At 49.6% G+C, this 27126-nt stretch overlaps 14 protein-coding genes across 14 annotated transcripts; 8 read left to right on the top strand and 6 right to left on the bottom strand.

Annotated features, from left to right (window-relative positions):
- Window positions 1-204: 204 nt before the first annotated feature.
- On the bottom strand, window positions 205-4831 carry An14g05650 (hypothetical protein; the record flags this gene model as incomplete). Its single annotated transcript, XM_059744305.1, has 17 exons — window positions 205-340; window positions 538-706; window positions 772-917; window positions 964-1269; window positions 1363-1449; window positions 1513-1631; window positions 2052-2184; window positions 2314-2501; window positions 2587-2653; window positions 2741-2860; window positions 2937-3052; window positions 3279-3415; window positions 3519-3671; window positions 4133-4236; window positions 4299-4455; window positions 4537-4594; window positions 4715-4831. The coding sequence occupies 17 exons, from the start codon at window positions 4829-4831 to the stop codon at window positions 205-207; spliced, it is 2313 nt and encodes a 770-aa protein (XP_059602370.1).
- A 294-nt stretch (window positions 4832-5125) lies between these two features.
- Window positions 5126-6271, top strand: An14g05640 (hypothetical protein; the record flags this gene model as incomplete). Its single annotated transcript, XM_059744304.1, has 6 exons — window positions 5126-5146; window positions 5267-5392; window positions 5491-5681; window positions 5745-5837; window positions 5885-6085; window positions 6133-6271. 6 exons carry the CDS (start codon window positions 5126-5128, stop codon window positions 6269-6271), a joined length of 771 nt encoding a protein of 256 aa, XP_059602369.1.
- An 81-nt stretch (window positions 6272-6352) lies between these two features.
- An14g05630 (uncharacterized protein) lies at window positions 6353-8270 on the top strand (the record flags this gene model as incomplete). Its single annotated transcript, XM_059744303.1, has 5 exons — window positions 6353-6445; window positions 6526-6663; window positions 6720-7156; window positions 7243-7659; window positions 7712-8270. 5 exons carry the CDS (start codon window positions 6353-6355, stop codon window positions 8268-8270), a joined length of 1644 nt encoding a protein of 547 aa, XP_059602368.1.
- A 274-nt stretch (window positions 8271-8544) lies between these two features.
- Window positions 8545-9622, bottom strand: An14g05620 (uncharacterized protein; the record flags this gene model as incomplete). Its single annotated transcript, XM_059744302.1, has 3 exons — window positions 8545-8808; window positions 8945-9247; window positions 9365-9622. The coding sequence occupies 3 exons, from the start codon at window positions 9620-9622 to the stop codon at window positions 8545-8547; spliced, it is 825 nt and encodes a 274-aa protein (XP_059602367.1).
- Window positions 9623-9646: 24 nt separating this feature from the next.
- Window positions 9647-11760, top strand: An14g05610 (uncharacterized protein; the record flags this gene model as incomplete). Its single annotated transcript, XM_059744301.1, has 6 exons — window positions 9647-9652; window positions 9888-10087; window positions 10476-10613; window positions 11105-11153; window positions 11334-11519; window positions 11617-11760. 6 exons carry the CDS (start codon window positions 9647-9649, stop codon window positions 11758-11760), a joined length of 723 nt encoding a protein of 240 aa, XP_059602366.1.
- A 417-nt stretch (window positions 11761-12177) lies between these two features.
- On the top strand, window positions 12178-13228 carry An14g05600 (uncharacterized protein; the record flags this gene model as incomplete). The annotated part of the gene is made up of 2 exons (XM_001401146.3): window positions 12178-13014; window positions 13061-13228. The coding sequence occupies 2 exons, from the start codon at window positions 12178-12180 to the stop codon at window positions 13226-13228; spliced, it is 1005 nt and encodes a 334-aa protein (XP_001401183.3).
- Window positions 13229-13299: 71 nt separating this feature from the next.
- An14g05590 (uncharacterized protein) lies at window positions 13300-14418 on the bottom strand (the record flags this gene model as incomplete). The annotated part of the gene is made up of 2 exons (XM_059744300.1): window positions 13300-13559; window positions 13608-14418. 2 exons carry the CDS (start codon window positions 14416-14418, stop codon window positions 13300-13302), a joined length of 1071 nt encoding a protein of 356 aa, XP_059602365.1.
- A 615-nt stretch (window positions 14419-15033) lies between these two features.
- An14g05580 (hypothetical protein) lies at window positions 15034-15856 on the bottom strand (the record flags this gene model as incomplete). The annotated part of the gene is made up of 2 exons (XM_001401144.1): window positions 15034-15324; window positions 15371-15856. The coding sequence occupies 2 exons, from the start codon at window positions 15854-15856 to the stop codon at window positions 15034-15036; spliced, it is 777 nt and encodes a 258-aa protein (XP_001401181.1).
- A 503-nt stretch (window positions 15857-16359) lies between these two features.
- On the top strand, window positions 16360-17836 carry An14g05570 (uncharacterized protein; the record flags this gene model as incomplete). Its single annotated transcript, XM_059744299.1, has 3 exons — window positions 16360-16425; window positions 16574-16729; window positions 17153-17836. The coding sequence occupies 3 exons, from the start codon at window positions 16360-16362 to the stop codon at window positions 17834-17836; spliced, it is 906 nt and encodes a 301-aa protein (XP_059602364.1).
- Window positions 17837-18961: 1125 nt separating this feature from the next.
- On the top strand, window positions 18962-19953 carry An14g05560 (hypothetical protein; the record flags this gene model as incomplete). The annotated part of the gene is made up of 6 exons (XM_059744298.1): window positions 18962-18968; window positions 19007-19082; window positions 19359-19445; window positions 19556-19624; window positions 19723-19778; window positions 19865-19953. 6 exons carry the CDS (start codon window positions 18962-18964, stop codon window positions 19951-19953), a joined length of 384 nt encoding a protein of 127 aa, XP_059602363.1.
- A 301-nt stretch (window positions 19954-20254) lies between these two features.
- An14g05550 (uncharacterized protein) lies at window positions 20255-21472 on the bottom strand (the record flags this gene model as incomplete). The annotated part of the gene is made up of 4 exons (XM_059744297.1): window positions 20255-20636; window positions 20685-21186; window positions 21269-21315; window positions 21372-21472. The coding sequence occupies 4 exons, from the start codon at window positions 21470-21472 to the stop codon at window positions 20255-20257; spliced, it is 1032 nt and encodes a 343-aa protein (XP_059602362.1).
- A 786-nt stretch (window positions 21473-22258) lies between these two features.
- On the top strand, window positions 22259-23537 carry An14g05540 (uncharacterized protein; the record flags this gene model as incomplete). The annotated part of the gene is made up of 4 exons (XM_059744296.1): window positions 22259-22348; window positions 22649-22824; window positions 23268-23292; window positions 23376-23537. The coding sequence occupies 4 exons, from the start codon at window positions 22259-22261 to the stop codon at window positions 23535-23537; spliced, it is 453 nt and encodes a 150-aa protein (XP_059602361.1).
- Window positions 23538-23596: 59 nt separating this feature from the next.
- On the bottom strand, window positions 23597-24405 carry An14g05530 (uncharacterized protein; the record flags this gene model as incomplete). The annotated part of the gene is made up of 3 exons (XM_001401139.3): window positions 23597-23956; window positions 24016-24219; window positions 24283-24405. 3 exons carry the CDS (start codon window positions 24403-24405, stop codon window positions 23597-23599), a joined length of 687 nt encoding a protein of 228 aa, XP_001401176.3.
- An 845-nt stretch (window positions 24406-25250) lies between these two features.
- An14g05520 (uncharacterized protein) lies at window positions 25251-25990 on the top strand (the record flags this gene model as incomplete). Its single annotated transcript, XM_059744295.1, has 4 exons — window positions 25251-25346; window positions 25439-25493; window positions 25670-25724; window positions 25825-25990. The coding sequence occupies 4 exons, from the start codon at window positions 25251-25253 to the stop codon at window positions 25988-25990; spliced, it is 372 nt and encodes a 123-aa protein (XP_059602360.1).
- Between the last annotated feature and the right edge of the window lie 1136 nt (window positions 25991-27126).

Genomic DNA, 27126 nt, shown 5'->3' with positions numbered 1-27126 from the left:
ACAACAAGAGGGGGGGGGGAGGGGGGAGGTGTCTAGCACGTTGGCAGCGGAATGGCCCGCAAGTTAGCGCTGTCGCAGGATGTCCACGCTAGCCGTAGGAAACGCTTCCCCCCCACCCGCCCACTCAGACATTCTGCAATTATGAATCCAGACTCCGCGGTCCATCAATTCCTGAAGGAAACGTGGTTCCTGGGGCCGGTTAATTCACGCGAGTATCGCTTGTGCCACAGTGGACCGGGCCTCCTGGAAATAGATTCTGAGTCGACGGTGCGGATATTGCGCGATGCTTCCGTCTAGGTCTGACCCGAATCCAGCGTCATCCACAGATACGAGGTAGATCCTGAACCATTGAATACGAATTAGCCAATTTCCTGATTTGATCACGTATTCTTCCGGGGTCTTTGATGTTATCCGTGGAGTGGCTAGACAACTGCTATCTTTCCCCCGTCGCAATAGCAGGGACAGTTGCATCGGACTTGGTGCGAATATGTACTAGTCTTCTTGTTGGCGGGCTTTTCTGCAGATATATTCTAGGACTGGGGTCTCGTGGAAGATAAAGGAAAGGGGGGAATTGCCAGCCGATAAGGGGATGGAGATGGGGAAATGCGACGCACTCCGCTGAGCCCCGAGACGCATAGGCCAGCATAGGCCACAGGCCGCCAGCCAAAGGCGCCAACACCCGTCCATTCTGGGACCCCGGCGGAGTCTCCACGCGTTAAACTACAACCTCCGTGACTTGGGTTAGCGGCGGCCAACTCCCGGTTTTCGTACCGGGAGCCTCAGGAGAATATAACCACGAGTCATGTACACCGTCAGCTAAGAAGCTCGGAAACCCGGCAGTGAAAAATAGGATATGACGCTCACTCACGCGACGTCGATCTTCCGACTCGATCTGGTTAGTGGATTGCCAACGGATTCTGATTCTAGGGGCCACAGCTAGACTCAATAGTCGGAGGGTAATACGAGCTTCCGTAGGATAAGCTGACACGCCATGTGGTAGCAGGTCGGGAATGAGAGGGAGAAAACAGGGAATGATAATGAGTGGAGTGCCCGAGATACTGTGTATTGTATAGAGTTGACAATGCTACCATATTCGGAAGTGAAGGTAGCGCTAGAAGAACTGGATGTAGGAGAAGTGGAAGTGCAGGGGGTGGGATTGGCTCTTGCGCAATGTAAGAGGATGTTGTGATGTAGTAGTGCGAAATTGGAAGTTGGAAAGCGCCTCGGAAGTCACTAAGAGTCACTACCAAGTGACCTCCAAATACAACTCTCTATAAAGAAGTCATCTGATCACGCTGATTGGCTGCTGCAAACCAGCCAAACGCCTCAACCTACTGCAACTTGCTGAAGAGGCTGCCACACCTGCAAGCCTTCACTCTCGACTTGCATGTGAGACACCCAGGATGGAAGTGATCGAAGCTCGTCGAAACCATTATGATTTCAGTGGCCCTGGAATTAGCCAATCTTCTGTTCTAGATTTAGATCTCTTTGTGATGCTTTCCAGTACTATACCTACCACCTCTGTCGATCGTCCCGTTTCCGACTTCTCGAACTGTGCTGATCTTCCACTTGTGTGTTATAGGGCGCCCATGCCACCAACCGTTCAGCCTTATGACTTGATCTCCCGTATTCTAATTCCAAACCCCCGTGCAACAAGCCAAAAATGCTCTTATACAGAGGATCTATGTCGAAGGAAAACAATAATTTAAAATAACTTGAACTGCGTGCGGAGCCAGAGCCATGCGTGTCATGCAGTAGCACAGTTGTAGTGCCGCATGCACTTATCCGCCGAGCAGAATGTTATCAGTTAAGATGATCACTTCTGATCTATCGGAGACCATAATTCCTCCAATCTGCGTCCAATTCCATCTGTTAGGCCGTCAAGATTAATGGCCTAGGGTAGTTTTCTATTACCCCCTGGTTTAACAGCCTTCTGAATTACATAAACAGATACATTGAGGGTGTTTCGCGTGGCTACAGCAAGGCAACCTTAAGCCTCTACAAAGCGAGTGTCGATTTGACTAGAAAAGCAGATGAGGCCGCCGCCTTACCATGAGACGCCACAGAGGTTGATCTCTGCAGGTGTTCGATGCTCGGCTTATCCGAGTGTTGTGAAGGGGAGTGGAGCAGCCATGCCCAGAAGAAGGTTCACGCGAACACACAAAGCACTCGTCTGCTGTCTTTCTGCAACACAGATACTCTCACAAGAGGGAAATAACCAACCATCGCTATCAACCTGATCATGTTAACACATGCACATGCCATTTCCTGGTTATCACGCTACTGTAAGTTTTCCCCTCTCTAGGAACATACCTCAGAAGACAGCAATACAAAGTCTCCGTAACCGGATCTCGGAGCAATCGTACCGCTTGATTTACTTGTTCTGGACAAGCGAGGGATAGTGTTGACTGGTTCCAATTAGTGACGTTCCTCCTACGCTTCCCCTTTGAGCCCTCACCGGCCCGGGAGCCACCCAACAGGCTAGCCATACTATACTCCGTCTTTTAAGAATCTGACTTCGAGTATGACAGAGGGAATAGTGCTAGAGGTACATTACGGCTCTTGTTGCCCATCGAAGTAAAATACCTGTCTCCATATTAAGGAGCTGACCAACTTCACTTCCACAACGGGCGTCTGAGCGCCCGAGTCGTATCTTACCTAAGTGAAGATCATATAACTATGCGAACATACCCTGCCTTTTGCCAGAGCTTATAGTGCTGGTTTTCGTGTTCCCACCAACCTGACACGACTGGAATAGCAGAAGTATCCAGCCCTTGCTGAGCCATCTGCACGGATTACCCGCCGGGTGGCTACGAAATGAAAGAACGGAGCGAGACTAACATCCGGCTTACAGGCGATCCTCTCATCCAGACAGCCGTCTAAATCGAGTTGGCATTACCTTTTCTGTCAAAATCGTCAACCTTGCTGCAAATTACCGCACCGTCTTTCCCCCTAATCCAGACCCACCGGCTAAAAGATGACCACAGCAGCGTTGACCAGTCATCCCGACCCAAGAAGTTGGTGGCGTTTTGGCAAACATCCCAGACATGCGCTAAATACATGGGCGATTAGGCATATGTTATTCAGCGCCCCTCGTGCTGCCCGTGAAGACATTTTAGGTCTGGATTTCAATTGCGAGGCGGCTTTCTGACGGCGAGAACATCGATATTGCCGCTAGAGTCTCTCATTCGGCTGACTACGAATAAGAACACTCCAGAGCTAAAGATTTGGAACTTATCTCCTTCGATGCCAGTCTAGCTTTTTTGCTGGATCGCGACCGTCAGGAGAGGCATAGCTTTCTGTTTGACGGTTTGGAGATCGTCATTCGGAAGAACCCCGGCGAATTTTGCAACTCCAAGCATGTACAACGCTAACCCACGCAGAAGACTCTTGGCATTCTGCTGGCCTGTGCTACCTCGCTACATACGTCCTCTTTGTAAAGCTGGTATACTGCTCACCTGGCTCAAACGTATTATCATGTCATACGAGCAAAACTCGACAACAAATAGCACTCTGACACTTAAGGTTGAACGTGTGGAAGACCCTGCGTCGAGCAGGGTTCAGCCAGAGGACCTTGGGATTCGGAACCTCAGACATGGGCATTTCATTTTCTCTGTGCTGCGGGGATCCCTGCAAGACACTACGTACACCCTGAATATTGCTTATCGGGACTGCCGCAAAAATCCACTCATGCTCCCTGCTGCAAGGCCCTCTACTCTGCACGTTCACGAATGACTCGGATTAGACCGTAAGGGATACGTCAATATCTTTGTGACCTTGATGTTCGGGGCAATGGAAGAAAAACAGAGCAAATATGCTCATCGATCGGAATAAAGGAAAAGTGAGTTGAATTATCGAGCAACAGAAACTCCGGATCCGAACATGGTCTAGATTGAAGCCATCATTGTCACCAGGCTATGTGCCAAATGAGACCAGCCAAGCCGGTTAATGAGATGCAGATACGCCTGCCAAGGGGACGCCTCTTCCGCGTGATATATGAGGCGATGCAGAATTTCCTCCATGGATTGGATAAACTTTCGTGTAACCACAACCCCAGCCGCGTATTGAGAGCCAGGAAAAGCAACCACCACCCGAGACAAAGATCTCAGCTACATGGCCATTCATTGCTTACCAAAGCCGATGTGGTACTCGGCTATGTTTGCCCATTCTATCATAAAGGACGCTCCCACGTCACAGAGGCTTCCGGCCCCGGCTATTGCATTCTGGCACGAAGCCCTAGGGTAGACTTAATGTTGCCGTCGCAGCCTAAGATGACTCTGAATTTGAGCACAACTCACGTCAGATTGTAGGCAAAGAGGAGGCAGGTACAGAAAGGTACGAGCCTATCAGCCGCATTATGAAGAGCGCCAGATGGCTTTGCTGTAGGTTGGTGCGGCCTTGCCATTTCAAAGAATATCCTCGAACTTGTTCTCCTCCAGCGAGGAAATATCGGTACTGTAGAATCTACAACTTAGGTGGGTCACAAATACCTGTCAAATGCTATCTGGGTCAGCTAACTCAGCACTTCTATGGCACCGTCAAGATTATGCCCGAGACCCAGGGGACTCCATGGTCGATATCTACACCACGGGTGCTACACCACACCCGATCCAACCTTTATCCAGCGCGGCCACCTGTGTGCTACTGGCATGTACACACGGTCGGGTCACGAGCTTCTAGGTCTGTAGTGATCTAAAACTTTTCTTCAAAAAACCTGTGACATTGCGCAGAGACTGTCCACGTCGTCATGACTGTCGCGGCTGTTTTTTAGATTCATTCTCGAATCAGGCGCCGTCAAAATTATCTTGCCGTTCAAGAAGTGAATGGTCATTGTGGCTGCTTGGGTACGTGAGGTAATCCAAGATCCTGTAGGCAGCTCCGTCCGAGGCTTTCTTTTGGTGAGAAAAGGTTTGCGTTGAACGCTCTTAACGTATTATTACGTCGCCTTGGTTCGCTCTGGGATTGCCTTGCTAATCATATTGATATATAATCCAGGTTATGTCCTTTGTGGGGTTGAAATTTGGAGCTGAAACAGAACCCGTCGAATGGCGGCGAATCGTTGTACATTTCTATGCAGGCACATGACACATCTCATTATGTCTCGGATGGGCCCCAGGGTCGCTAAATGGCGGTAGCGGCGGTTTCAGTATGGCCAGATTCCGTTCAATGATCCATCTCGTCTGAGATACAGCAGCCCATCAGATCGATTAGGAAGTTGTGAAGACCACGAATGCTTTCTCAAGATGCGCGTGGATTGTTTGGAAAGGGGAGGCGAGAACCTCCTTCAGCAATGAAGATGACCATTCAAGAGGTAGGCATGTTTGAACAAATCAACCTGGTCCCTGTAATCCCTGGTGCTTCCTCTGTTATCCCCGTCATGGCGATATTCACCGTCATCAACTAACCGCTAACTAATCCTTCAGGTTGGCTGTTTGTCATAATCTGGCCATAACGCTCGAGGACAACAACGGCTAGCCCATCATGTATTAGGCTGATCGAATTGCTGATAAGCGCATGGTCTGCGACACTCAGGTTCGTTCCATCGCGGTCATTGCAGACCGGATAAGAGCGGATCTGGAAGATTCGACTTCGGTGAGAACAATCAGCACAGTGCTGCGGTCGCTATCAGGTCTTGTGCTGCCACTGAGTCGGCCGACAAAGTATGAGAGTCTCGTACTGGGGTGAGTCAAATTGGCGGGAGATTGATCGCCTTGACAATGTTCTTCTGCTCGGGACCATTGTAGCGGTGCGGAGAACGAAGGGGGATCCGAGGTTGCAGGTTCGGCTGTGATCGGTGATAAGCATGGGCCGAGGACCCAAACTGCCACGCCACGGCCGTTGGCGAGCTTCTCGGGCGCAGGAGAGCCTAATTATTGGCTTGAAGGCAGCTGCCAAATGCAGCGTGGCGGGTCGGTGGGTTGCCTGCTGGGGGTGGTTTATCAGCTCGCCTCGCAGCCATTGGTCTCTCTGACCCTTTCCCAACGACGCGCAACACTAAAACCCGAGCACCCCCGGCCAGGCCAGTGCACGCTAATTCCTCAATATTCTCCGGCCTGCAGGTCTGGCGTTCCTTGAATGGTCTCCCGTAAAGCCGTTGAACAACAATGCCTTTGTCGCAGGCGGGGGTCCCAGTCACACCATGCCAGCCATGTGTCCAGCACTCGAGTCAGTGCCATTGCCCGCTCCGGGTGACGTGCCGTGCTGGCCTTCCAGACAAAACGATAAACCCTATTTCAGCATCGGGGCTGGATTCATTCAGCTGAAGTTATAAATCGGTCATCATGTGTCTTCCTGGTCCCTGCATCCTTGCATCCTCGCATCCCCCCTGGTCCTTCACTATTTTCCACTTAGCATGATTTTTGAACCTGCAGCCAGGGCCCCGGTGCCCTGCACCGATGTGATCTCCTATGTCTTTTCTGACCCGCCATACGATCATGATGAACCGGTAATATTCCGATGGGGGATACATTTTCCCCTTCTCAAACTCCTTCCTACTCGCCTACAGAACACCGCTAACCGGTATAGATCTACGTCGATGTCCACAATCCCTCTCGCTCCATTTCCTACAACCAAGCCCGGACCATTGTTCGTCAACTGGTCTCTGGGCTGCGCGCCTGGGGCGTGCAAAAAGGCGACTGTGTCGCCATTCACTCTTTCAATGATGTACGGCTTTCATTTAACTCCATCTCCAATGCGAGTTGATTACTCACAGATGACAGATCTACTATACCATGCTGGTCCTGGCGATCGTTGGCGCAGGAGGGATTTTTACAGGATCGAATCCAGCCTACACAGCTTTTGAATTAGGCCATCATTTCCGCTCTTCGGCTACGAACTTCGTCATCACAGAGCCAGAACATTTAGATGCAATAACTACGGCGGCGAAAGCGGCATCAATCCCAGAGCATCGGATTCGGGTATTCGATGTTCTTGGGCAGTCAGTACCAGATGGAGCGGTGTCCTGGACGGAGCTGCTCGAACATGGTGAACAAGACTGGGTACGGTTTGATGACGAGAATCTTTCCAGGACAACTACTGCAGCCAGGCTGTTTAGTAGTGGGACGACGGGGCTTCCCAAGGCGGCTGAGATCACGCATATGAATCTTGTCGCCCAGCACGAGTTCGTGTTCGAGTTTAATCCGAGGCCATGGAGGGTGTGTACCTTCCCCTTCAGCTCAAAAAGCCATATCTCATAACCTCCACGTCGTAAGTGCTGACAATTCAATGTGTTAAGGTAAGCAGAGTCATCGCCGTTCCTCTCTTCCACGCTGCCGCTGCTCCCAGCAGCCATTTCGGCAGCCTAAAAGCCGGCCATATCAACTACGTCATGCGGCGCTTCGACCTACCCCTCTTTTTGCAGACGGTTGAAAAATACCAAGTTACCGAGATGGCCATTGTTCCGCCCATTGCCATTGCCATCATCATGCATCCGATGTCTTACGAACGGGGCTATCTGCGTTCGATCCGGGCGAGTAATCTTGGCGCGGCACCAATGGACAAAGATGCCCAAAAACGGTTCCAAAGGCTACTCGGCCCAGGGGCCAATTGTACGCAGGTTTGGGGTATGACAGAGACATGTTGTATCGCGACAATGTTCCGGTGGGATGAAGGGGATGAGACAGGGTCGGTGGGGAGGTTGGTGCCGAACATGGAGGCTAAGTATGTTCTTCTCTCTTTCTTCCATCAGGTCGAGGCTAACATAATGATGTAGATTAGTAGACGACAACGGCACCGATATCTCCGACTATGGAGTGCGAGGCGAGCTGTGTGTCCGCGGTCCTGCCGTCACACCTGGGTACTTCAACAATCCGGTCGCCAATGCGGAATCTTTCGATGAGCAGGGCTGGTTCCACACCGGGGACATCGCGTATTGCGATTGTGCAACACAGAAATGGTACATAGTTGATCGCAAGAAGGAGCTCATCAAGGTCCGAGGATTTCAAGTTGCTCCACCGGAACTGGAAGCCGTGTTGTTGGCGCATCCGCTCATTGTGGATGCCGCCGTGATTGGGTTGCGGGATGTGGTCCCGGGGACGGAGCTGCCGCGAGCGTACGTGGTCCGCCGACCTGAGACCGATGAGAGCAAGTTGACAGAGGATATGGTCAAGAGCTGGTTACTAGAGAGGCTGGCGGGATATAAAGCGCTCACCGGGGGAGTCAAATTTGTACCGAGCATACCCAAAACGGCAAGTGGCAAGATTCTCAAGCGAGTGTTGAGAGAAGAGAGTCGCAGGGAAGTCAAGGAGAGTGGATGGAGACCGAGGTTATAGTTCTCTTTGTTTACTGTTCGGTTGCTCTGTTGCGTTAGGCTCGATGGCTTTGTTTCTCTTCTTCTTGTATCTAGTGTCGGTCGCCAGTACATACTCAATCTCCCTATTCCGGCCTTCTCAATGGCTAATGGACATTACTCACCTCCTTTAGTACCCATGATAAACAGATCTAGGCGTTCCACTCGACTCCATTTCACTGTTCTTGTGGGGCAAAGAAACCAAACAAAATAATACCGAGCTAAAAAAAGAAAACTTAAAATTACAACTCAAAGAATCAAACCAATGCGACAATTGGAGTATCAATGTTATACCAGAATTCTTGACCATTTTCGCAAGAAAAGAGACCTGATCTGCGATATACACTAGGCATATTCGTAGGCAGCACAAGCAAACCCATCATGAAGTCTTCCTCTTCACCATCATATCTCAATATCAGGACCATAGACAACATATTCAGGATGTCTTTCTCTTTTTCTGTGGAGTGTGTCTGAGCCTCGGATGAGTCATGGGTCCAGTCGAAGCGAACATCGGCAACGTACTCCCCCAATCAGCTGAACACAGTTCACAGGGGAACTCGACATGACCAAGACGAAACCCTCCACTGCGTACTATGGTCGAAGGAATTGGAGGGTGAAACTTAGTGAACAGTGAGAGATGTTAGAACCCTTTTGCACTTGTCCATATGGATTCAAGTTAGTCTTCATATTTATCGATGCAATCTTAGATTGGCACATGAACAGAGGATCGAAATTATTGGTTTCTCCACCCCATTTCACCGGGTTTGGGTTACTAACCCAGCTCCATGATGGTGCTATTGACTCTTCATCATCAAGCGGGGTCCGAAGGCTTCCAATGATCTCATGCCTTGGGGTGGCCAGAGAAGGTTGATATAAAATTCCTCTATCCAAATTTCTGCTAACTGTGTTCCCTTTGTCTCTAATGCAAGCTTTTGAGCCATTGCAGACAATGCTGACAATCTGTCGTGTTGGGTGGAGAAAGACCGACAGGGATATTTTTCCACCATGCATCGCCATCCGATGAAAGATAAGTCGCCCTCAGTCATAGTATCTTCTCATGCATGGAAGTACACATACCACATCCAGATGCAGTGGATGCCGTAAGAACCAAAAATCTGGAAACTTGTCAAGGAGCTGGTAGTCAAGCGAAATTTCCTGCCTTCTGATATCCTGGTCATCTTCATAGAATGGATCGTCCTCATAATAATCTTCATCATCAAAATGGTCAAACACAACAGTGCAGTTCCCCAATGACTCGTTTTCGACGGTGCCATAGTCTTGCTCGTTGAACTGGAGAACCCTGCAACGCTGACAAAGTGAGATCGGGTGTTCCATAGCCGTGTATAAGAAGTACCAAAAATGGACGTTTTAAACTGATTTGGAGGCTTTCTCCGGGATTATCCAGGAACACCGTTGTCTGGCTGACGGTATACCTTGGAAATCTTAGGGGCAAGGAGGCTGACTTTTTCCAGCTGAGCCAACAACCCCGCTACTACTGTTTGAAGCGCCAGTCAGCAGCATTAGGCTGAGTGAGACTCGAGGCTCCCAAATCTTTGTTTCCGTTGTGTCTTTTTGAGCAACCGTGTCAGATTTTTTACAGGTTGTCGAGATTACGGATCGTCTGTGGGCTAATGCACTCGGCCTTCGTGTTCCATCAGCCTTAACAGTTCAGAGATCGGCATTATCTAGAGTAAGCGTTGAGAGGTTAGCCCAGGATAGCTCCCAGCGCATTTTTTCTTCTGCCTGGAGAAAGTGCGGCCATCTTAGGTTAGCCATGTCTGCCATCGGCAAATCCGTGAGGTGATGTATCAATCATTTACCGTCATACATTCGGACATATCCGAAGGCGCTTCATCCTCAAGACATGCGGATACAAAAGCACCGTGTCATGGCTGCATCCATTGACAATGTCTCGGTCGGTCCGGCGGATGTGATATGTCAGAATAAATTTTTTTTCAAAGACCGGGATTGTTATATCCCTACCCGGATTTCCGCAGAAGCGAAGTCCGTCTTCATGGGTGTCTGACGATCAAAGGGCCTAGACAATGGTTTCTCTTGGCTGGTAGTCGACTTGATTCAAACGGTATAGTCAGCGCGAAGGAAACTTAACCCCGACTGAGCCCCATCAGGATCGATCGTCCTATACACAGTAAATCGAGTCAGACACATACGGTGGGAGCAACTGAAGCCATTACAGCGATGTGATACGTCATAAACACGCTGTCATTGCTCATGTCATCATGCTTGCTCCAAATAGATCTGTGTTTAGCCTCATCCCAGAATTTCTGGTGCCTGATATACTTTCGATAATATCGCTAGCTCCGAGGTAACCGAGTATCCCAGCTGAGAGTCACATTCTTGACGGTTTGTTACTATACCGTGCAAAACATGATGCTGGCATAATTTGAGTCAAGCCAGAAATGGCCTCGAAACATGCAACAAGTGTTCCATCACCTTATAGTTTCTGGGTATGTGATTTGATCAAGGAAGCTGAATGGTGATTGTCGTTAGGCAGCTTTCGAAAAGATCTATGCTAAACGAAACATTAGTCTTGTAGTTTCCAATCCATAATGAGTACACAAATTTGCAACAAACCCTGTGGTAAGACGATCTCACGTTCAGATGGCTATATTAGTCTCAGGGAGTGACTGGATTCTCCGCTTGACAAGGTCAAAATGCTCCCTAGCAAGTTCCGATACAGACAATTCCCTTCGCGGCCATGAAGAAATGGATATCTCTGCCACTCTGCTTATGTCTTAGCGTAGTTAGAGCTGCGAGAGAGACTGATATGCCATGAATTGGTGTCGATGCTTGAAGGATGGGGTGTACTCCTGAGAGTATGGATCCAGTCACCGGCGTTTGCTTGGTTTGTCTAGTGCGTTCATGCTCGTTATGGAGGCCCACTCTGCCCACCCCCAGCAGACTCCAATCACACCAAATCGCTCTGATACTGTTCCAAACCGTCCGTTTCTTTCTGTAGCAGTGCTTCTTTGGGCATATCACAAGTCCTTCTCTGTCTCAATGTTTGGTTTCGAGTCCTTTTCAGGTCGAGGCAGCATTGAGAACCACTCGGCATTGCCAGACAGCTGTCGCCAGACCTTTGAAGTACGATATCCCGCTTTCACTGTCAAGATTTAAGCTAGCATGGTTGTTTACAGGAAGACCAATTCTCTGTGATTACGGAACTCTTATCGACGAGGAATCCATGCTCTTCATTTCAGACATCACATCAGTCACTCCTTCAGAACGATGAACGTACACCAGCAGACAGCATCCGACAAAGCTGGATAAAATGTCCAAAACCTCAACTATCAAAGCATCGGTTTGAGGTTTCTGATACTGGAAGGAACGACTACGCTTTCTACTTTATGATTCATCACCCACTTTGCCAATTTGCCACAGGGCATGCGACTTTCAAGGGTCCGGTAAGTGAAACATTTGTCGTCCAACTTCTACTTACGATGCATCGCTAATCATCATAAGAACTCCCGCCAGATCTTTCTACGCACCTGAACAGTCAATCGTCGCTTGATTCCATAACACAATGAAGCTATCAGGAGTGCAATCGGCATAAGCGGGTTACTCCGTGTTTTCGGATCTATCCGAGGATCAGCTGGATTTGTCCGATGCCGGCACTTTTATCGGGTTGCTCCACATCTATAAAACACACTTCGTCATTTCCAGCTTCGAGGCAACTAACCACCTAAACAACACGATGAGTCTACCCATGACACAGATAAGCAGGTCTTTGCATAATGCGACTGCCCCTCCGGTAGTCGCAGTCCTCTACCAGGCCATCGAGCCGCCCATCATCAACGGCGCTCGGAAGCCCCGAAAGCCTGGCGGTATCACATCCCCTCCTGCTATCCCAAAGACTCATCCTAACATAAATGCTAGGATACCAAGACTCGGGATCCGACATCGCCTACACCCTTAGAAACCGTGGCGTACAAGTCGTGACACCGGTCTCTTCCCCAAGTCCCAAAGAGCAAGAAGGCTGGTGCTTCCCGGATACAGAAAACGGGATCCTCTCTGCCGTGCGCCAAGGGGCAACGCACCTTTGGGCCAACACGATCCTTTTCTCCTCACACCCACTGCAAACCTCACGGTCTCTTGCTTCGATCCCTATCTCTGTTGTCGGGCAACCACCAACCCTAGTCGAATCTTTCGATGACAAAGCCTATCTCAATGATCAGCTCCGTATCCATGGCTCATTTACGCTCCCCCGCTCATGGCTGATCAGCAATTCGGATAACATTTCCCCTATACTAGACTCCATTCCCTGTTATCCCGTGGTTGGCAAACCCGTCCGTGGTCGCGGCAGCCACGGTGTAAAGGTATGTCATGATCGAGCAGAGCTCGAGGAACATATCAGCGCTCTGCTGCTTGAGTCGCCCATTGTCATGGTGGAAGAGTTCCTCACGGGCGAAGAGGCAACGATCACTGTTATGCCACCATCGAGAGAGGGCCCAGAATACTGGAGCCTTCCTCCGATCACGCGTTTTAACCATGTCGATGGCATTGCGCCATACAATGGTACAGTGGCAGTGACTGCGAACTCGCGCGCTGTCACAGAAAGCGAAATGCAGGATGAGTCGTACAGAAGCGCAATGCGGCAGTGCGAGCAAGTCGCCAAATTAATTGGCGCGACGGCACCAATTCGCATTGACATTAGACGCTTTAGCGAGGGGTCACAGTTTGCCATCTTCGATATCAACATGAAGCCTGTATGTCCTTCCCTGTCCATTGCTGAGCCGTCGCTGACAACAATAGAATATGACCGGGCCTGGACGACCTGGTCGCGAGGACCAGGCCAGTCTAACTGCTCTTGCGGCCGCAGCTATCGGATGGGACTACGGGATGTTGTTGCACAAGATCCTCAGCAGTGCGCAGCCACTTGATCGCTTCCGAGCTTACAGCAACCCGTTTGCTTCGCACTGAGTGTCTCCCTTCCCCCATCCCTCCAATCCGGGTGTATCTATATATGCATGAAGCTACAACATAATCATAAACTATTCAGTAGTAGCAACCATTTTCCCCTCCTCATCTCTCCACCGATACACCTCTCCATCGCCCACATTATATCGATAGTAATTCTCCGTACCACCAGGCACCACCGCTCTCCGAAACGTGATATTGATCCGGCCCAAAGCACCAGCACTTCCCTGCAACCCCTTGCGCTTAGGCACACTGTGCAACCAATTTGACTGAGTCTCGCCCCTCATTATTAGCATATCGCCGGACTTGAGGGGAAACTTGAGCGGTTTCGCAGCTGCATTTGCAATCGCACGATCAGTATCAGTAGTACCACCAGCAGCACCTGGTTTATGCTTCAACAGGAAATCTCTCCCCGCGCCAAGCGATAAGGACGCAATGGTGGGATTCTGGCCCAAGAACCGCTCATCATCCGAATGGTACGATATACTATCGTCCCCTGTGGCGTAGTAATTCACCAGGACGAAATTATATCTGGTCCCATCGTCCGTGGCCTTCTCCACTGCTTGGCGCAGAATGTCCAGACACGGCGGGATGGGTCGAGGCCTGCATCGGTATTTGGATTTGGATTTGGATTCGGTGAGAGGAGTGCGTGTTTTACTGTCGACCAATATTGGTGAGTTGGCTGGAGGAGGATCTAGTAGATTATTTGTAGTGTCGTCTTGGACACTGGTCTCAGAATTGGAACTAGTAGATTCGGAGTTTTCAATAACAAATGTCGATGTATCGTCAACCCCAAAAACAGTCGTGTATCTTGGCGTGTTGATGGATGTTTCTGTTCCACCGCGCCGGATGGTATATCGAACGCGGTAGAAGGGGAGTTCGTTTCGCAGGAACTGGAATAGGTCTCGGGCCAGTGGGGAGGGGAGAAAGGGTTGAAAGTAGAGTAGATCCAGGTGCGGGTGGTTGGTTAAGGCTTTGGGAGGTCGAGGTGCTGGATTGGAGAGGAGAGGCGTGGCGATGGTGCTGGGCGGGTCGCGGATTGGGATGGGATAACTTGGGTGATGGGTGTAGGTGGACGGTTTTGGTGGGACTGTTGTTGTTGATGATGATGATGATTGTGCTGTCGTAGTTGCATCCGGTTTGAGTTTCTTAGACGGAAGAGGTTGGAAGAAGGTGCTGATGCGTTTGGACATGATGCGGTGGAAATGCGGGTGGTTGGGTGGCGGATGTGAAGTTGAGTTGAACGGGGAAGGTAGACCGGCGGGTAGATGGTCTAGGGGAGGTCTGGAATGAGGCCAAAGTTAAGCTTATATTGGGTTTGGGGTGGATGATGTCACGGTTCCAAGGAATAGGATGAGATTGTGGGTCGGAGATTGACTTCTTCTTGGTGTTCTAGATCGTGCCATGAGGGTTGAGATTTGTTTGTTCGCGGGTGAGTCTAGATCTGGCTCTATACTTGGGTTGGTTTATGCTTTCGGGTAATAGAGTACACGGAGTGGGCATGCCCTATCCAATTGTCTTACGTTCTCGACTCCGTTGCTATGCTACATAGCGTCGGTCTTGCAGTTTTATCATGCAGGATCTAGATTGTTGCTTTGACCCTGCTGAATAGCCTCACAGTAAAAACTTTTGCAAAATATGGCCCGGAATACGCCCGAGCCAGTTTTAGCTTATGTCCATAATATCTTCATGGATTGATTATCATGTCTCATTTTTCGACCCGTAAATCCGAATGATTGCCGTAGATTGTATGCCGAAGCAGACGTGACATGGCCTAGTCACGTAGCATTTGTCGGAAGCAACGCGTATCAGGCATTTTCATCCGCCTTTCGTTTTACGCCTGCAGCCTTTCCAAACATGCTGTCGAGTCTTTGCTGGCCCTTTTCGCGTTTCTCAACCTTGACCTTCTCTGATGCCAGCACAGGCGGCAGTCCCTGGACGCGTTGTTTGGCGTCATCCAGCAATTCGACTTCCCGCTCCCGTTGCTTCTTGACTGTCGGAATCGACCAAGCGTTCGATGACGCGGACTTGTACGCCAGTTTATACTTCGAGCCTGTGAGGTGCGTCTCGTACGTATTGGCATCGATTTTCTTCACATGCTGTGGGGGTGAGCCAGCCGTCGTCTGATGAAGTGGCGTAGCCTACCTGATGGCCTACAATCAGCCAGTGATACTCGGTTCCCACTGGCGCACCACTCCCTGTAGGCGCTTTCCTCGCTCGTCTTTTGTTCGTCTGGTAGTCGATTCTCCAGAGATCGGGTTCTTCCTTGGTTTCCTTCCACGTCCCTTGGTCGTATGTCCAGGTGTGCGATCCTCCAACAGCCATTCCGGAGTACATCTGTCCTTTGTACGACTTGAGTGCGTTGTACCCTCCCCCTCCTAGTGCGTATTCCGCCGTTCTTTTGGCTGCTTTCCCAGTGTCGGGGTCGATAGTATTCTCCGTTTCTTCGGGCATCTCCTCGTCTTCGTCGAATAGCTCAGGTGTGTACGACTCATCTCGAAGGGTAGATTCTCGCTTTGCTCCCTCTTCCTCTGGGATATCTTGCGTGATGACGGCATTCTTCTCGGACAGCGGAGGGGAAGGCGGTTTCTGTGCCACCGATGGATTTTTCCTTGCACGTTTAGTAGGCATCGCGATGATGAAGTGGCATTGTGCCAGCGACAGACAGCCAACAGTAAGACAGTAATCGTTGCGACTGGCGAAGAATGGAGGCGAAGCACAGGCGAAGCAACGATGCCATGACGTCACGGCGAGCGCATGCTTTGGGGGAAAGTATCCCGTGACTCTGGAGTAACTTTCTCGTGGAGTTTTTCGTGGCTCATTTTCAATTCCTCCGCGAGACTCATCCAATACGCATTCCACTCCTCTCCATTATCAGTCTATTAATAACTCCGCTGATCGATGGACTCGTTGCGTTGCACATGGATCGTCTGAGGGCCGTATCCATTTGATAAGCCGATCTGCCGTCATCCCCGCGATTTGTATGGACAGCCTCTGCAACGATGGAGCTGGACACCTCAGCCCCCTTTGCGATGACTCCCAACCCCACCACAACAATGGATAGAGTGGTTGAGGACAACCAGTATCTCTTGCTTACGTCTAGAATCACTGGATAGCTCTGCAGAAAACGACCCATGGATCGCATTCGGCGCGACGTCATGCTCTCACTCTCAGTCTCACTCTCCGGGACGGGCGGGAGGGTCCGCAGGGCAGTGGAGTCGAGTCGAGTCGATATCGCGTCTTACTGGATCAGGAATTAAGGGAACAGGAGCTCCATCCGAACGCGCTTACAGACATGATCGCAATGACTATTGACGATTGACGACTGATCGGGCGAGCTACGACCAGAAACCCAACCCAACGCCACGCATCCACCGCATCATCCGCTTCATCAGCACCGGCAATCACACTCACACCCTTCGGTATGACGGACGAACCATCGTCGGAACTCCTCCCTCCTTCCTGAGGATGGACCCCCGCCAGCCCCGTCAATCAGAGGGTCCGGTAGCCCATCACAACATGCTCTACCCGGGCACACGGCGTATATGGCCGCTGATGCCCTTGCTCACTCGTACCCTGGCGGATGCGCCACCGTCCCAGTCCCTCAGTTGATCCCTTCCCACATCCCCCAACCCCCGCGTGTTCTGGCAAATAATTTGGCTTTTTTTCCTTTTCCTCTGTGATGCGGAACTCGCGGCACTTTGACTGGGCGGGTCAATGGGTACACCCTCATCATAGAGGAACTCAAAAGTAAAATTCTTCGTCTGCAATAATAAATACTACCCATCTTCCCCGGACGTCAACGGCGCCTAGATTTCTCTCCAACAACGAGTATTTCTTTCAGGGCCATTCTCTGTCAGCTCATCCGCTCAGACGCAGAAGACCGCTCGACATCCCTGCCTGGCGCATACTTGAAACCGTGCTCAGCGAATCGGCATCACCCGCTACTGCACTGTCTGTGCCTTTTTCATCTTCATTCTCGTCCTTCTCCTCCTTTGTCCTTCATGTCCCAGTCGTTTACCCCTCTGCTCATCTCCAACTCCCTGTCCACTCTCTGTCCGCACGGAAGATATATCCGCCAGCGGTTATCCGGATCTTCTTCGCTTCACGGTCGACAGTGCTCCTAGTTATTCCCTTAACTTCCATCACGAACCTACTTCTCCGACCCGGTTGGGTTTACTTTTTCCACCGCCGACTATTTCACGAACAAAGTTCCCCGATCCACCTCGTGATCGCCGCCGTAGCAAAGGAAACAAGAAAAAGAAAACGTTAAAGCCGCATTCCAGCCAACAAGAAAAAAGAATCGACAACCACCACAAGCTTCCCTCTACCAAGTCACTTATCAATCGAAAGATGCGCGACATGTCGTCCAAATTTATCGAGATTCTCGACCCCAACGATACTCGGCCGCGCATGTCCGATTGCGATGTCCGGCTCGAGGATGTCCTAGCCGACCACGAAGCGCTTGTCACAAGACCCCGATCCTCCACTCAATCCTCTTCGAAGCCCAGTCTAGACAACCGTCTAGATCGCGATGCACCCACTTCACCTACACAGCGTTGGAAGCGACTCAGCACCATCCTCGTTCCAGCTAGAAGAGGTTCGACATGATACACTTCATCTTTTCCTCCTCTCCTCCCCATTCTTCCACTCTATGCCTAAAAGCCTCACGGTCCTGGTGACCGTCAATTACGTAGATGATGCGCTACGCTACGACACGATATATACACAAAGAAACGATAAAAGCCAAGACGAAACGATACGAAGACACGGACATGACTCGGGAGTTCGATAGATCCGGATAAAGAGTTACAAACATATTGATTGAGTTGAGCTGGCCTGGACTGAATTTGGTTGGATTTATTTTATTCGTCCTTTAGCGACGGAGTAGGCAGAATCAATTTGACCGGATTTGGATTTTGATATTCTTTCTATTCTTACTACATCTTTTTCACTTCCAGATCTTGCACTCGAGAGCGCTTCCTAGAACTGTCGTTCCAAAAATTCCCATGACCTACCACAATAACCACGTTTATGATAAAGCTCTCTGATTGATACCCAATAACCATCACCATCATCGTCGTTGTCGTCGTCGTCATCCTCCACTTAGCTGTCTATCCTGATCTATGACCGCACGGAACTGATATCATCCGTGATGACGAGAACTTTGATGCCTGAAGCCCTACCTGCCTAGCTAGCTAGCTAGCTTAAGTGCATTGACATCATCGCTCCATCGACTGGAACTACTAATGATTAGTGGCCTCCACTCCCATCTTCTATCTTACAATTATCTCCTACCGTGCAGTGTAGACCAGTGGCTACGTGGTGGTAATCATCTTGATTGGTTCTCTCGCTCTGGATTGAGTGCTTACGCAAGTGATGGCGTAACCTCACTAGCCATTTAGCTGGCTATCTAGCTAGTAGTTGGATAGTTGTGCTGATTGTCATAGCATGAGAAGGTGGGGTAAATCACTATGTTATGGGGGGGTCAAATGGCTGCTATTCAGTGTTTGCTTTCTAGAAAGCTAGCTAGCTAGCTAGAAAAAGTAAATGGTTGGAGTTAGCTAGTTAGGCAGAGAAATTAGTTTTATGATGCTATCTATGATTGTGGGTCTGAACTTGTTTTCTCTCCACGGGTACGCAACTGGGCCCGGTGGGTTATGATCAATTGTGATGATGGTATCCACTTTGCCTACCGGTATTAGCTTGATTTATTCGAGCTTTTACTATAGTGTCATGTATAGTTAGTTTGGCTACTTGACTTGTTTCTATCTTCTGTAGTGCGCAATCAACTCCTTGTCACTGTGATTCGTGGTTATCTCATCTTACTTGCCTGCTTGGTCGATTCCTTGCTCAAGTCAATTTTTAGAATTCACACACATGCGTACAGCCACTTTAATCCCATCCAGCACTTTGTATAGTTTTACTACAGGGTCCTTGTTGAGACTGCAAGACTCAGATTCATTGCCACGATACCATAATCATGGAGTATGACCTCCCCTTCTGTAAGGCCCTGGGCACTAGATAGAAGAGCACTGTCTTTGCCACATCGAGGGCCCTCACTTGTTCATTAAATCCGCTCAAAGGTCCAATTATCACCGTTATCTTCGGCGAAATACACGTGTCTCTGTAGTTCTTCTGTGCTTGACGTGGGAGTAGCGGATCCTTCTATTGGAAAAGAATGGGGTGACGGTGGCGTGATGGAGATCCCAGAGCATTGGTTGTTGTGATTGATTATCACGACTAGCACGCCTTGCTGCATCTTGTATGGCTGGAGATATGAATTACATCTGAACGGTATATTTAACTGGTCTACTGGCTTTTTCTCAGTGGCGATGCACTGGAAACACGTCTGATAAGACGTAACGAGTGTCTGTGCCACTGCTCATTATCTTCCACGTTTGATAGCACTGTTCGCTTGGCTCTCTCTGTACGCGTGGCATGTAGTCTGGGCTGTGTATATTGTTTGGTGGGATTATTGGTGGAGGTTGGTGCAGGGTTACTCTGATTCCGTGGCGAGAGGCGCAAGTCTCGGACGTGTTGCGAGCAAAGGGTAAGCTTTTCGTCGAGACCATGGCGCCGAGATTGTGACGAGGGTTTGTGGAGTCGGTAAATTAGCGTATGATATGACTAGTTAAGGAGTTAACTTGCATGTTGAGGCCTTTGTTAGTATGCAGCTGATCAAGGACCTTATGGCGGAATCATCTGTGATACCACGAGGATCATAATGTCCTGTTCATTACATCCTTGCCTACCGGAGGTCAATCCTGGATGCTGCGGAGTACCTTGAGCTCTCTTGTAGCTCGACTCCATGTAGGTAGTTGGGAAAGAAAATGGTGGTCGCGGTGGTTTGTGGATAAAGAAAAATGACCTCGAATATCTGAAGCGCCGATCTTCGCACATTAGTATATCCCATTGGCGGTGAGGTGAAGAAGACGAAAGAAACAATAATGGCTATTCATATTCCTGCACTGCTGTAGTTCATATCTCCGTGTATTCAACTGCCAAGTGAGGCTACATGTCACATTGCTATGTAAAGATCTCTCCAGGACCTGGCTCATCTACACCTAGCCCGACTTTGCCTATACTCCCTCCAGACTGCAATAGCTCATGTCCCTTCTTCACGCCGTCAAGCGTCAATTTCAGTCGCTTCGTGAGATGGCACTTGATCTTGCCCGCATCGATCATATCTGTAAGCTCTTCCAGAATGCGATGGTGCGATTCTACATCCACCTTATGGTATGGCTTGGTTCCAAGCAGACACCAGACGAACGTCAACGACTTCGACATGAACTCGGTTCCATACATCTTGGCTTGGCCTTGGACGATCGAGCAGACCTTGCCGAACGGCGCGCAAACCCGAGCACACGTGTCCATGTACTGGTCTGTCGAGTGTGTAATAAAGATATACCTTGGTTGTTGTTAGCGATTAATTTCGACTCTCACAGACACGTCTTACTTCAACGGTACTTCGAGGTTGAGCTTCTCGATCTGACTGGCGACATCCTCTCTGTGATTGACGACGTGAGTCGCACCCATGTCTTTCGTAAATTGGATTGTCTCCGGTCGTGACGCTGTCGTAATGACCACAGGGAGATCCAACACAACACGTGCGATCTGTGTAGCCATAGCACCCACTCCGCCGGCGCCGTTAATGATGAGAAGGGCTGCTTTTTCTTCCTTCTCAATCTCCAGTCGTTCGACAAGAGCTTCGTACGCCGTGATATACGTCAACGGCATGGCAGCTGATTCCACGAAATCGAGACTTTTCGGCTTGCGGCCAACACTCCTCTCGTCTACTAATTGATACTCGGCGTTCGATCCCTGTCTGATGGGGCTTCCCGAATAGTATACTTCATCGCCAACATTGAAAAGCGAGCATTGTGATCCGGTAGCCTCAACAATGCCTGAGGCATCGTACCCGGTGATCTGGAATGGACGAGGGACGCGGTCGTAGTAATCTGTCAAGACGTTAAACAACCGGCACCTTCTGTGTTTCGGCCAATGTGGTCTGAATCTTACCAGGATAGTCGTCATATGTACCATTCCGTACCTTCGTGTCCACAGGGTTCACAGCAACACCTTTGATCCTGTCCGTAAATGTCAGTGACTACTACATGGAATTAGAAAAATGAAGCTATCCTACCGAACCAGAAGATCCCGAGGCTGAAGATCTGTCGGCTTCGGGACTTCCCAAGCTTCAAGACGGTCAACAGGACCGTAGTTCTCCACGCCGATTGCCTTCATCTTTATATTGTGATCGGATGGGACGAGTAAGTTCATCTGTATTTAACATTATTGTCTGATATTCTTTCCATGTTATATAGACACTTGGCGACGCGTTACGTCAGAGGAACGTCAAGTCGATGAAGGTTTGGGAGTGGACTGTGGAACATCTGCGCCATTTTCTTTGAATTCATCTGGACTCAAATTAGGGTAGATATCATGGTGTCAGTGAGGAGATCACATACGAGCCTGAGTGCGCTCCCACGTATGATCGTTAGTTGTAATGCTCGAGCAAGATGGCATTTGCGTGCTGCTGTTGCGGCAACTCTTTTTCAAGCCATAGATTAGCTCCGATGGGTAAGTACGCTCGAATACAGTAGAGTCGTGAACCCTGACAATTATATCAATGCATATGAATAGATATCGAATACTACCCAGATTCCCAAACCTTCGCCCAACGCATTGCCAATGCACTTCTCCACTCATATCCATACCATTAATCCCTTATCGATAAGCCCCAAGGCGGCCACCAAGGCGGTAACTGCCACTGCGGGCAAAATAGACCAGACCAAACCGAATCAGGCAATTCCAGACAGGAACCGCCCCGCCTCGAGCCACAACCGACAATCACAATCGAAAGCAATCAACACGCGTGCTATCAAGCAATATCATACAAGGACGAGAAAGACTAAAGTCATCAGACGCTAAGCCTTTTAGCAACACTTACCAATATCTTCTCTCTCTTGTCACTGATTCCTTCCACCCAATCCAGAACCTAAACTACACGCCCACATACACCCATCGACAATGTCAACAACACCAATTCCCAGAAACAGATCCTCCAGCCCAACAGTCTTCGAGCAGCAGCGGGCAGAATTGGTTAGGGAGATCGCAGTGGTGAGTATTTCCCTACCTCCCTATTATCTATACTATGCACTCCTTGCAACCTACTTCCCAATTCCCATCTAATCAATAATCAAACTTCCAGGGCATGGAACAAGTCCTTCAAAACATCAACCGGCTGAACCGGAACCTAGAGAGCATCATTTCCGTAAGTGCATGACCCAAACAGACGGGTAATCACTCGCCCACCCCCCACTTATTCTTTCTCCGATCCATTCCGCGCATGTCGATCAGCTCAGATCAGATCCGATCAGGTCCCGCCTATTATGTACTAAGCTGATATTATATCTGCAGGTTGGGAATGAGTTTGGCTCTGTGGAAGCGCTGTGGTCCCAGTTCGAGAACTTTATGGGTCGGCCTGGGGAGGAGAATGAGGCTGGGGATGGTGGGAAGCAGAAGGCTGGTGCTAGTGGTAGTGGGGGTGGGCATCATCAGGATGAGGAGCAGAGTCAGCTCCAGGAGGAGGACCGGTGAACGGTGAAGATGGATAGATGGGTCTATGATTTAGTTTTGAGGCTCGGGTTGTTATTGTGGGTACGGATTCGATTGGTTGATTGGTGGCGTATGGTAGAGGAGTTGTTTTGTTTTTACTTCTGCTTTTACTGTTGTAGTAGCTATTTTTGTTACGTTTTTCCATTTTTGCTTTACTCTAGTTGCTATCGGAAATATCGAAATACGGATACCATATGGGGGCAATAACAGAGTTTATGAGTTTGACAACAAAACAAGTTCAACAATTCAAGTACACGGGATTTTCGCTTGCGCCAGTAAACACCCATCCCATGCATGGCAAAAGAGCGGCCATCGGACCAAATTCGTGACAACATAAAGCATTCAGACACAGGGAGAGAAAAACAATCGCCAAGTCGAAGGGGTGGGGAAGGATATGATGATAAGAGTAATGGTAATTGAGGGAAACGGGAATCAGGGTCGAACAGGTATAGCAACATGGAGGGAGCAAAAATTCAAGAAGCCGCCGGCATGTATAGCAGGTGAAGAGGGTAGGTAGAGGGCATAGTAGGAGACACAGGTGCATCGTGGCAGTGTGTTTCATCTTCACGGCCTCTTGGTCATGTCATGTCATGTCACATACAAAAAGCGTGGGAAACCGTCGAAGCAGCCAGGCTTCTCATTCGGTACAACAGGAAGGGCGGAAAAACAGACATCGCAAGAGGAAGAATAGGCGAAACCAAAAGGGGCAGATGATCATGACCAGACAAACATCAAAAAGGAGACCCAAGTCTACAGAATCTTGCAGGAACGCTTTTTGACCTTCTTTCCTCCGCCACCACCACCGACTTTAGGTTTGCTTCCGGGAGTAGTAGACGTTTGGCGGTCATTCCAGTCTTGTTCCTCGGCGGAGACAACGGTATCGACTGCCAGGGAGAAGACGCCATCGACGCCGCGCATTTCTTTGCTACTACACTCTATGTAAGAGGCATTCATCCTGCGCGCCACCGCCTCACCTTGTTCCGGCGTCACAGGCGTTAGACCCTGGGTCTTTAGAAGTTCAATACACGTTCTCTTCGAGCGCAAATCTGACTTCAGCCCAACCAGAATGAGCGGGGTAGTGGGACAAAAGTGCAAAACTTCGGGATACCACTGCGGCCGGTATTAGCTACTATAACTGGTCGCGGAACGGCTGGGAATTTGGGAATTACCTTGTCCATAACGTTTTCCAGAGATGCAGGGCAATCTATCGCAAAGCAAACAAACAACAGGTCCGTCTCCGGATATGAAAGTGGACGCAGCCGGTCATATTCTTCCTGTCCAGCAGTATCCCAGAGGGCTAGTTCAACCGTCTTGCCTGAGGCTCGGTGCGTGGTTTGTGTGATGTAGTTCTCGAACACAGTAGGAACGTATTTCTAAATACACAGTGATTAGTTTAGCAACGATACGGGAAGTTCGCAGACATGATTGGAACCTACCTCTGGGAAATAACCTTGGGAATAACTGATCAAAAGGCACGTCTTTCCACATCCACCATCACCAACCACAACAAACTTCTTGGAATACGCAGGTGGATGTGTAATGTTTGTAGCTTCCGACATCCTCCCACTCGAAACGCTTGTATTTGTGCTCACGGTGCCGTTGCTAACTCTGACACTTTGACTGCGGGTCCGACTATGTCGTGGAGTCATGGATGGGGGAGGAGTAGCAACTGAATGGCGCCGTGAGGGTGCATAAACGTGCTCGTCGTACATTGTACCTGACATGATGGCGGAGTAGGAGAATTTCGAGGAATGTGAGTATACAGTGCCGTTCCGGAAGGGGTGGGAATTGTCGGTCAGGAAATGCGGCTCGGTAATAATTGCTGCTCAACGATCCACTGTCTTGTCAAAAGCACAGCGGAAAGTTTTCTGGGTCGGTGTGTGTTGAGCAATTCCCCTGCGTTGTTAGGAATGTCGAAGTAAAGTGGCTTTCTGTACAAAAGGTTAATGGAGGGGGGGGGGGTGGTGGGTGGTTATTTGGGAGGTGAGGAGGGGGAGGAGGTTGGTGGATTTAGGAAAACAAGACGCGAAACCAGCACGAAGAGGTTCTGAAGGGAAGAAAGGGATGTCAGGCTCGAGATGCTCCTGCTAGTTTCTCCACGATGAGCCCAGCCAGCCAGCCAGCCAGCCTCCTCCCACGGCTGCTCCAACAACGAGGCCGTCGTGGCTGACATGAAACCGCGAAGACCGATGTTTACCGGCCGATGGGCTGCCATGGCAACGCCGCGGGACAAATGACGCACGAGCTCCGCTTGTCACTCCACGCAACCTTCAGCTGGACGCATATCCATTGATTCCATTCGTCTTCTGCCTCATCCGCTCTTGTTATTTTTAGCAGATTCAGCCGATGTTCAGTCGGTTCCTTGGTTGTTTACCTGGAGTTGCTCACCAGGAATTCCTAGACGATGGCCGGGCCCCCGAGCCGGGCTACCACCACTCTATCGCCGTCCTCCTTGGAATCGTTCCCGATCCTCGAATCACATTCGGGCTTTAGTGGCAGGGTTGGGCCCGATTATCGATAACATTGATCAAGGTTTCCTTCTGGTGCGATCCCTTGCAGGCCCGTGCTACACTGTCTTCGTCTACGGTCCAGGTCCCTGAAACAGCTTTTGACCCAGCAATCCAGAGTAGCAACGACAGAAGACCCGGTTGACGTAATATCTTCCGATGTCACGTTCAGCCTTGAATTTGGCCCCGAGGAACTGATTAATTCCTGTTCCTGCCGAGGTTAATCACTACTACAGGCAATTGTTTGGTGGTCAATTATTCCTACCCGTTTAGTATTTCCATTACTGCGTAGTTAGATACTCCTCTGTTTACTCAGACATGTTGGCTAGGCTGTTCCATGTCTCCGGCTCGATGGAGCGAATTCCTCGTAGGTGCTGCTGAACGCATTGCGACCTATCTGCTAGGAATTTCACTCCTTATGGTGCCAAAATTATAGCCATCATAGTAGCTCCATTTCTGACGGCCTTCTAGCCTCCGCCACCGATGCCTGCAAATTCCTATCCCGGCTGGACTCATTCCACGCGTCGCTGTCATTGTCAGCTTTCCATTGGCACACAAGGAAACCAATACTGAGCCACATGGAAAGACTTTTAGACGTCCAAACGGTCTAGCTCAGGACCATGCCAAGCTGTGCTGAAGAGGAGGGGGCAACAATCTAGTGCAGTGCCCCTCAACACTATGGGCACGGGCTAGGCTACAACATAAGTCTAGATCAGAGTCGCAGATATCGTACACTACGGATGGGACGTGTCAGTCCGGGTAGTAGTAGTAGTTACTAGGACACGATGTCAATTGTCAATGCTCTAGCATTTCCTAGCTATTAGTCTCTACTAGTAGTATCCTACAGACTTGAAAGAATATATCATGAATCAAAGAAATCGTATTTGGTCCGGAAGTTTACCACAGCGCAGTTGTTTAGTAGTACTTAACTACGGAGTACTTACTACTACTATATATATATTGCTGCATTGATCTGCGGTCGAGTGAGTGCATAAGCACCGACTAGAAACACCGTCCCGACAGGAACGCCTGGGATCCGTCGCATGCACGCAAACTCTGCATTACTATTTTCGGCCAAAGGAGTATTGTTTTTGATCGCAAAGCTGCTCCCTTACAGATAATTAGTATGCTTCGTAGTACTGATGACTCGACGCGGTTCAGTTTCTAGTGGTTGCAAATTTACTTAGGCAGCGTGACGTTACTAGTAGTAGATTTTATATATTCGAACCACTAGATAGTACTTAAAACGGCTACTAGAAGACTGAGCCAAATCCTAAGCCACCATGAAAACTATACAGAATAGCATACCAAAACCAGATTTTCTCATGCTGTAACCAGACTATTCTAATTAACCTCGCAGCTCCAAAAGTGACAGCCCCGTGGTGGCTGTAAGTAGATCCGATTCTAGATAGATCACCTTATTTTTCGAGAGTGATCATGTTCGCTGCCGTGTTTGGGTGACTAAAACCTTAGCTCAGCCGGGGGAAACGTAAGGACCGAGTGTTGGTTGAGTGGTTGAACAAATCACGGCCGCATCGACCGCCAAGAACACGACCTTTTCTGCGATAACGCCGGATGAGCATGACTTAGCCTACCGCGATCTGCTGCTCTCCTTTTCTCCCCCTGATAGCAAGTGGCCCCCCGAACAGCACGGGCTTCCTCTCCAACCACTCTAGTGCTCAATGATCTTATCAGCCCGTTGTGGGTGTTGAGACTGCTATCTGTCGGGAACCTTATGGGGGGTTGGTTGTCGCAAACATACCATCACGCTAA

The sequence above is a fragment of the Aspergillus niger genome (assembly GCF_000002855.4).
Source record: "Aspergillus niger supercontig An14".
Taxonomy (NCBI): Eukaryota; Fungi; Ascomycota; class Eurotiomycetes; order Eurotiales; family Aspergillaceae; genus Aspergillus; species Aspergillus niger.
The sequence above is the reverse complement of the archived record's forward strand: the minus strand, read 5'-3'. Positions and strand labels throughout refer to the sequence as shown.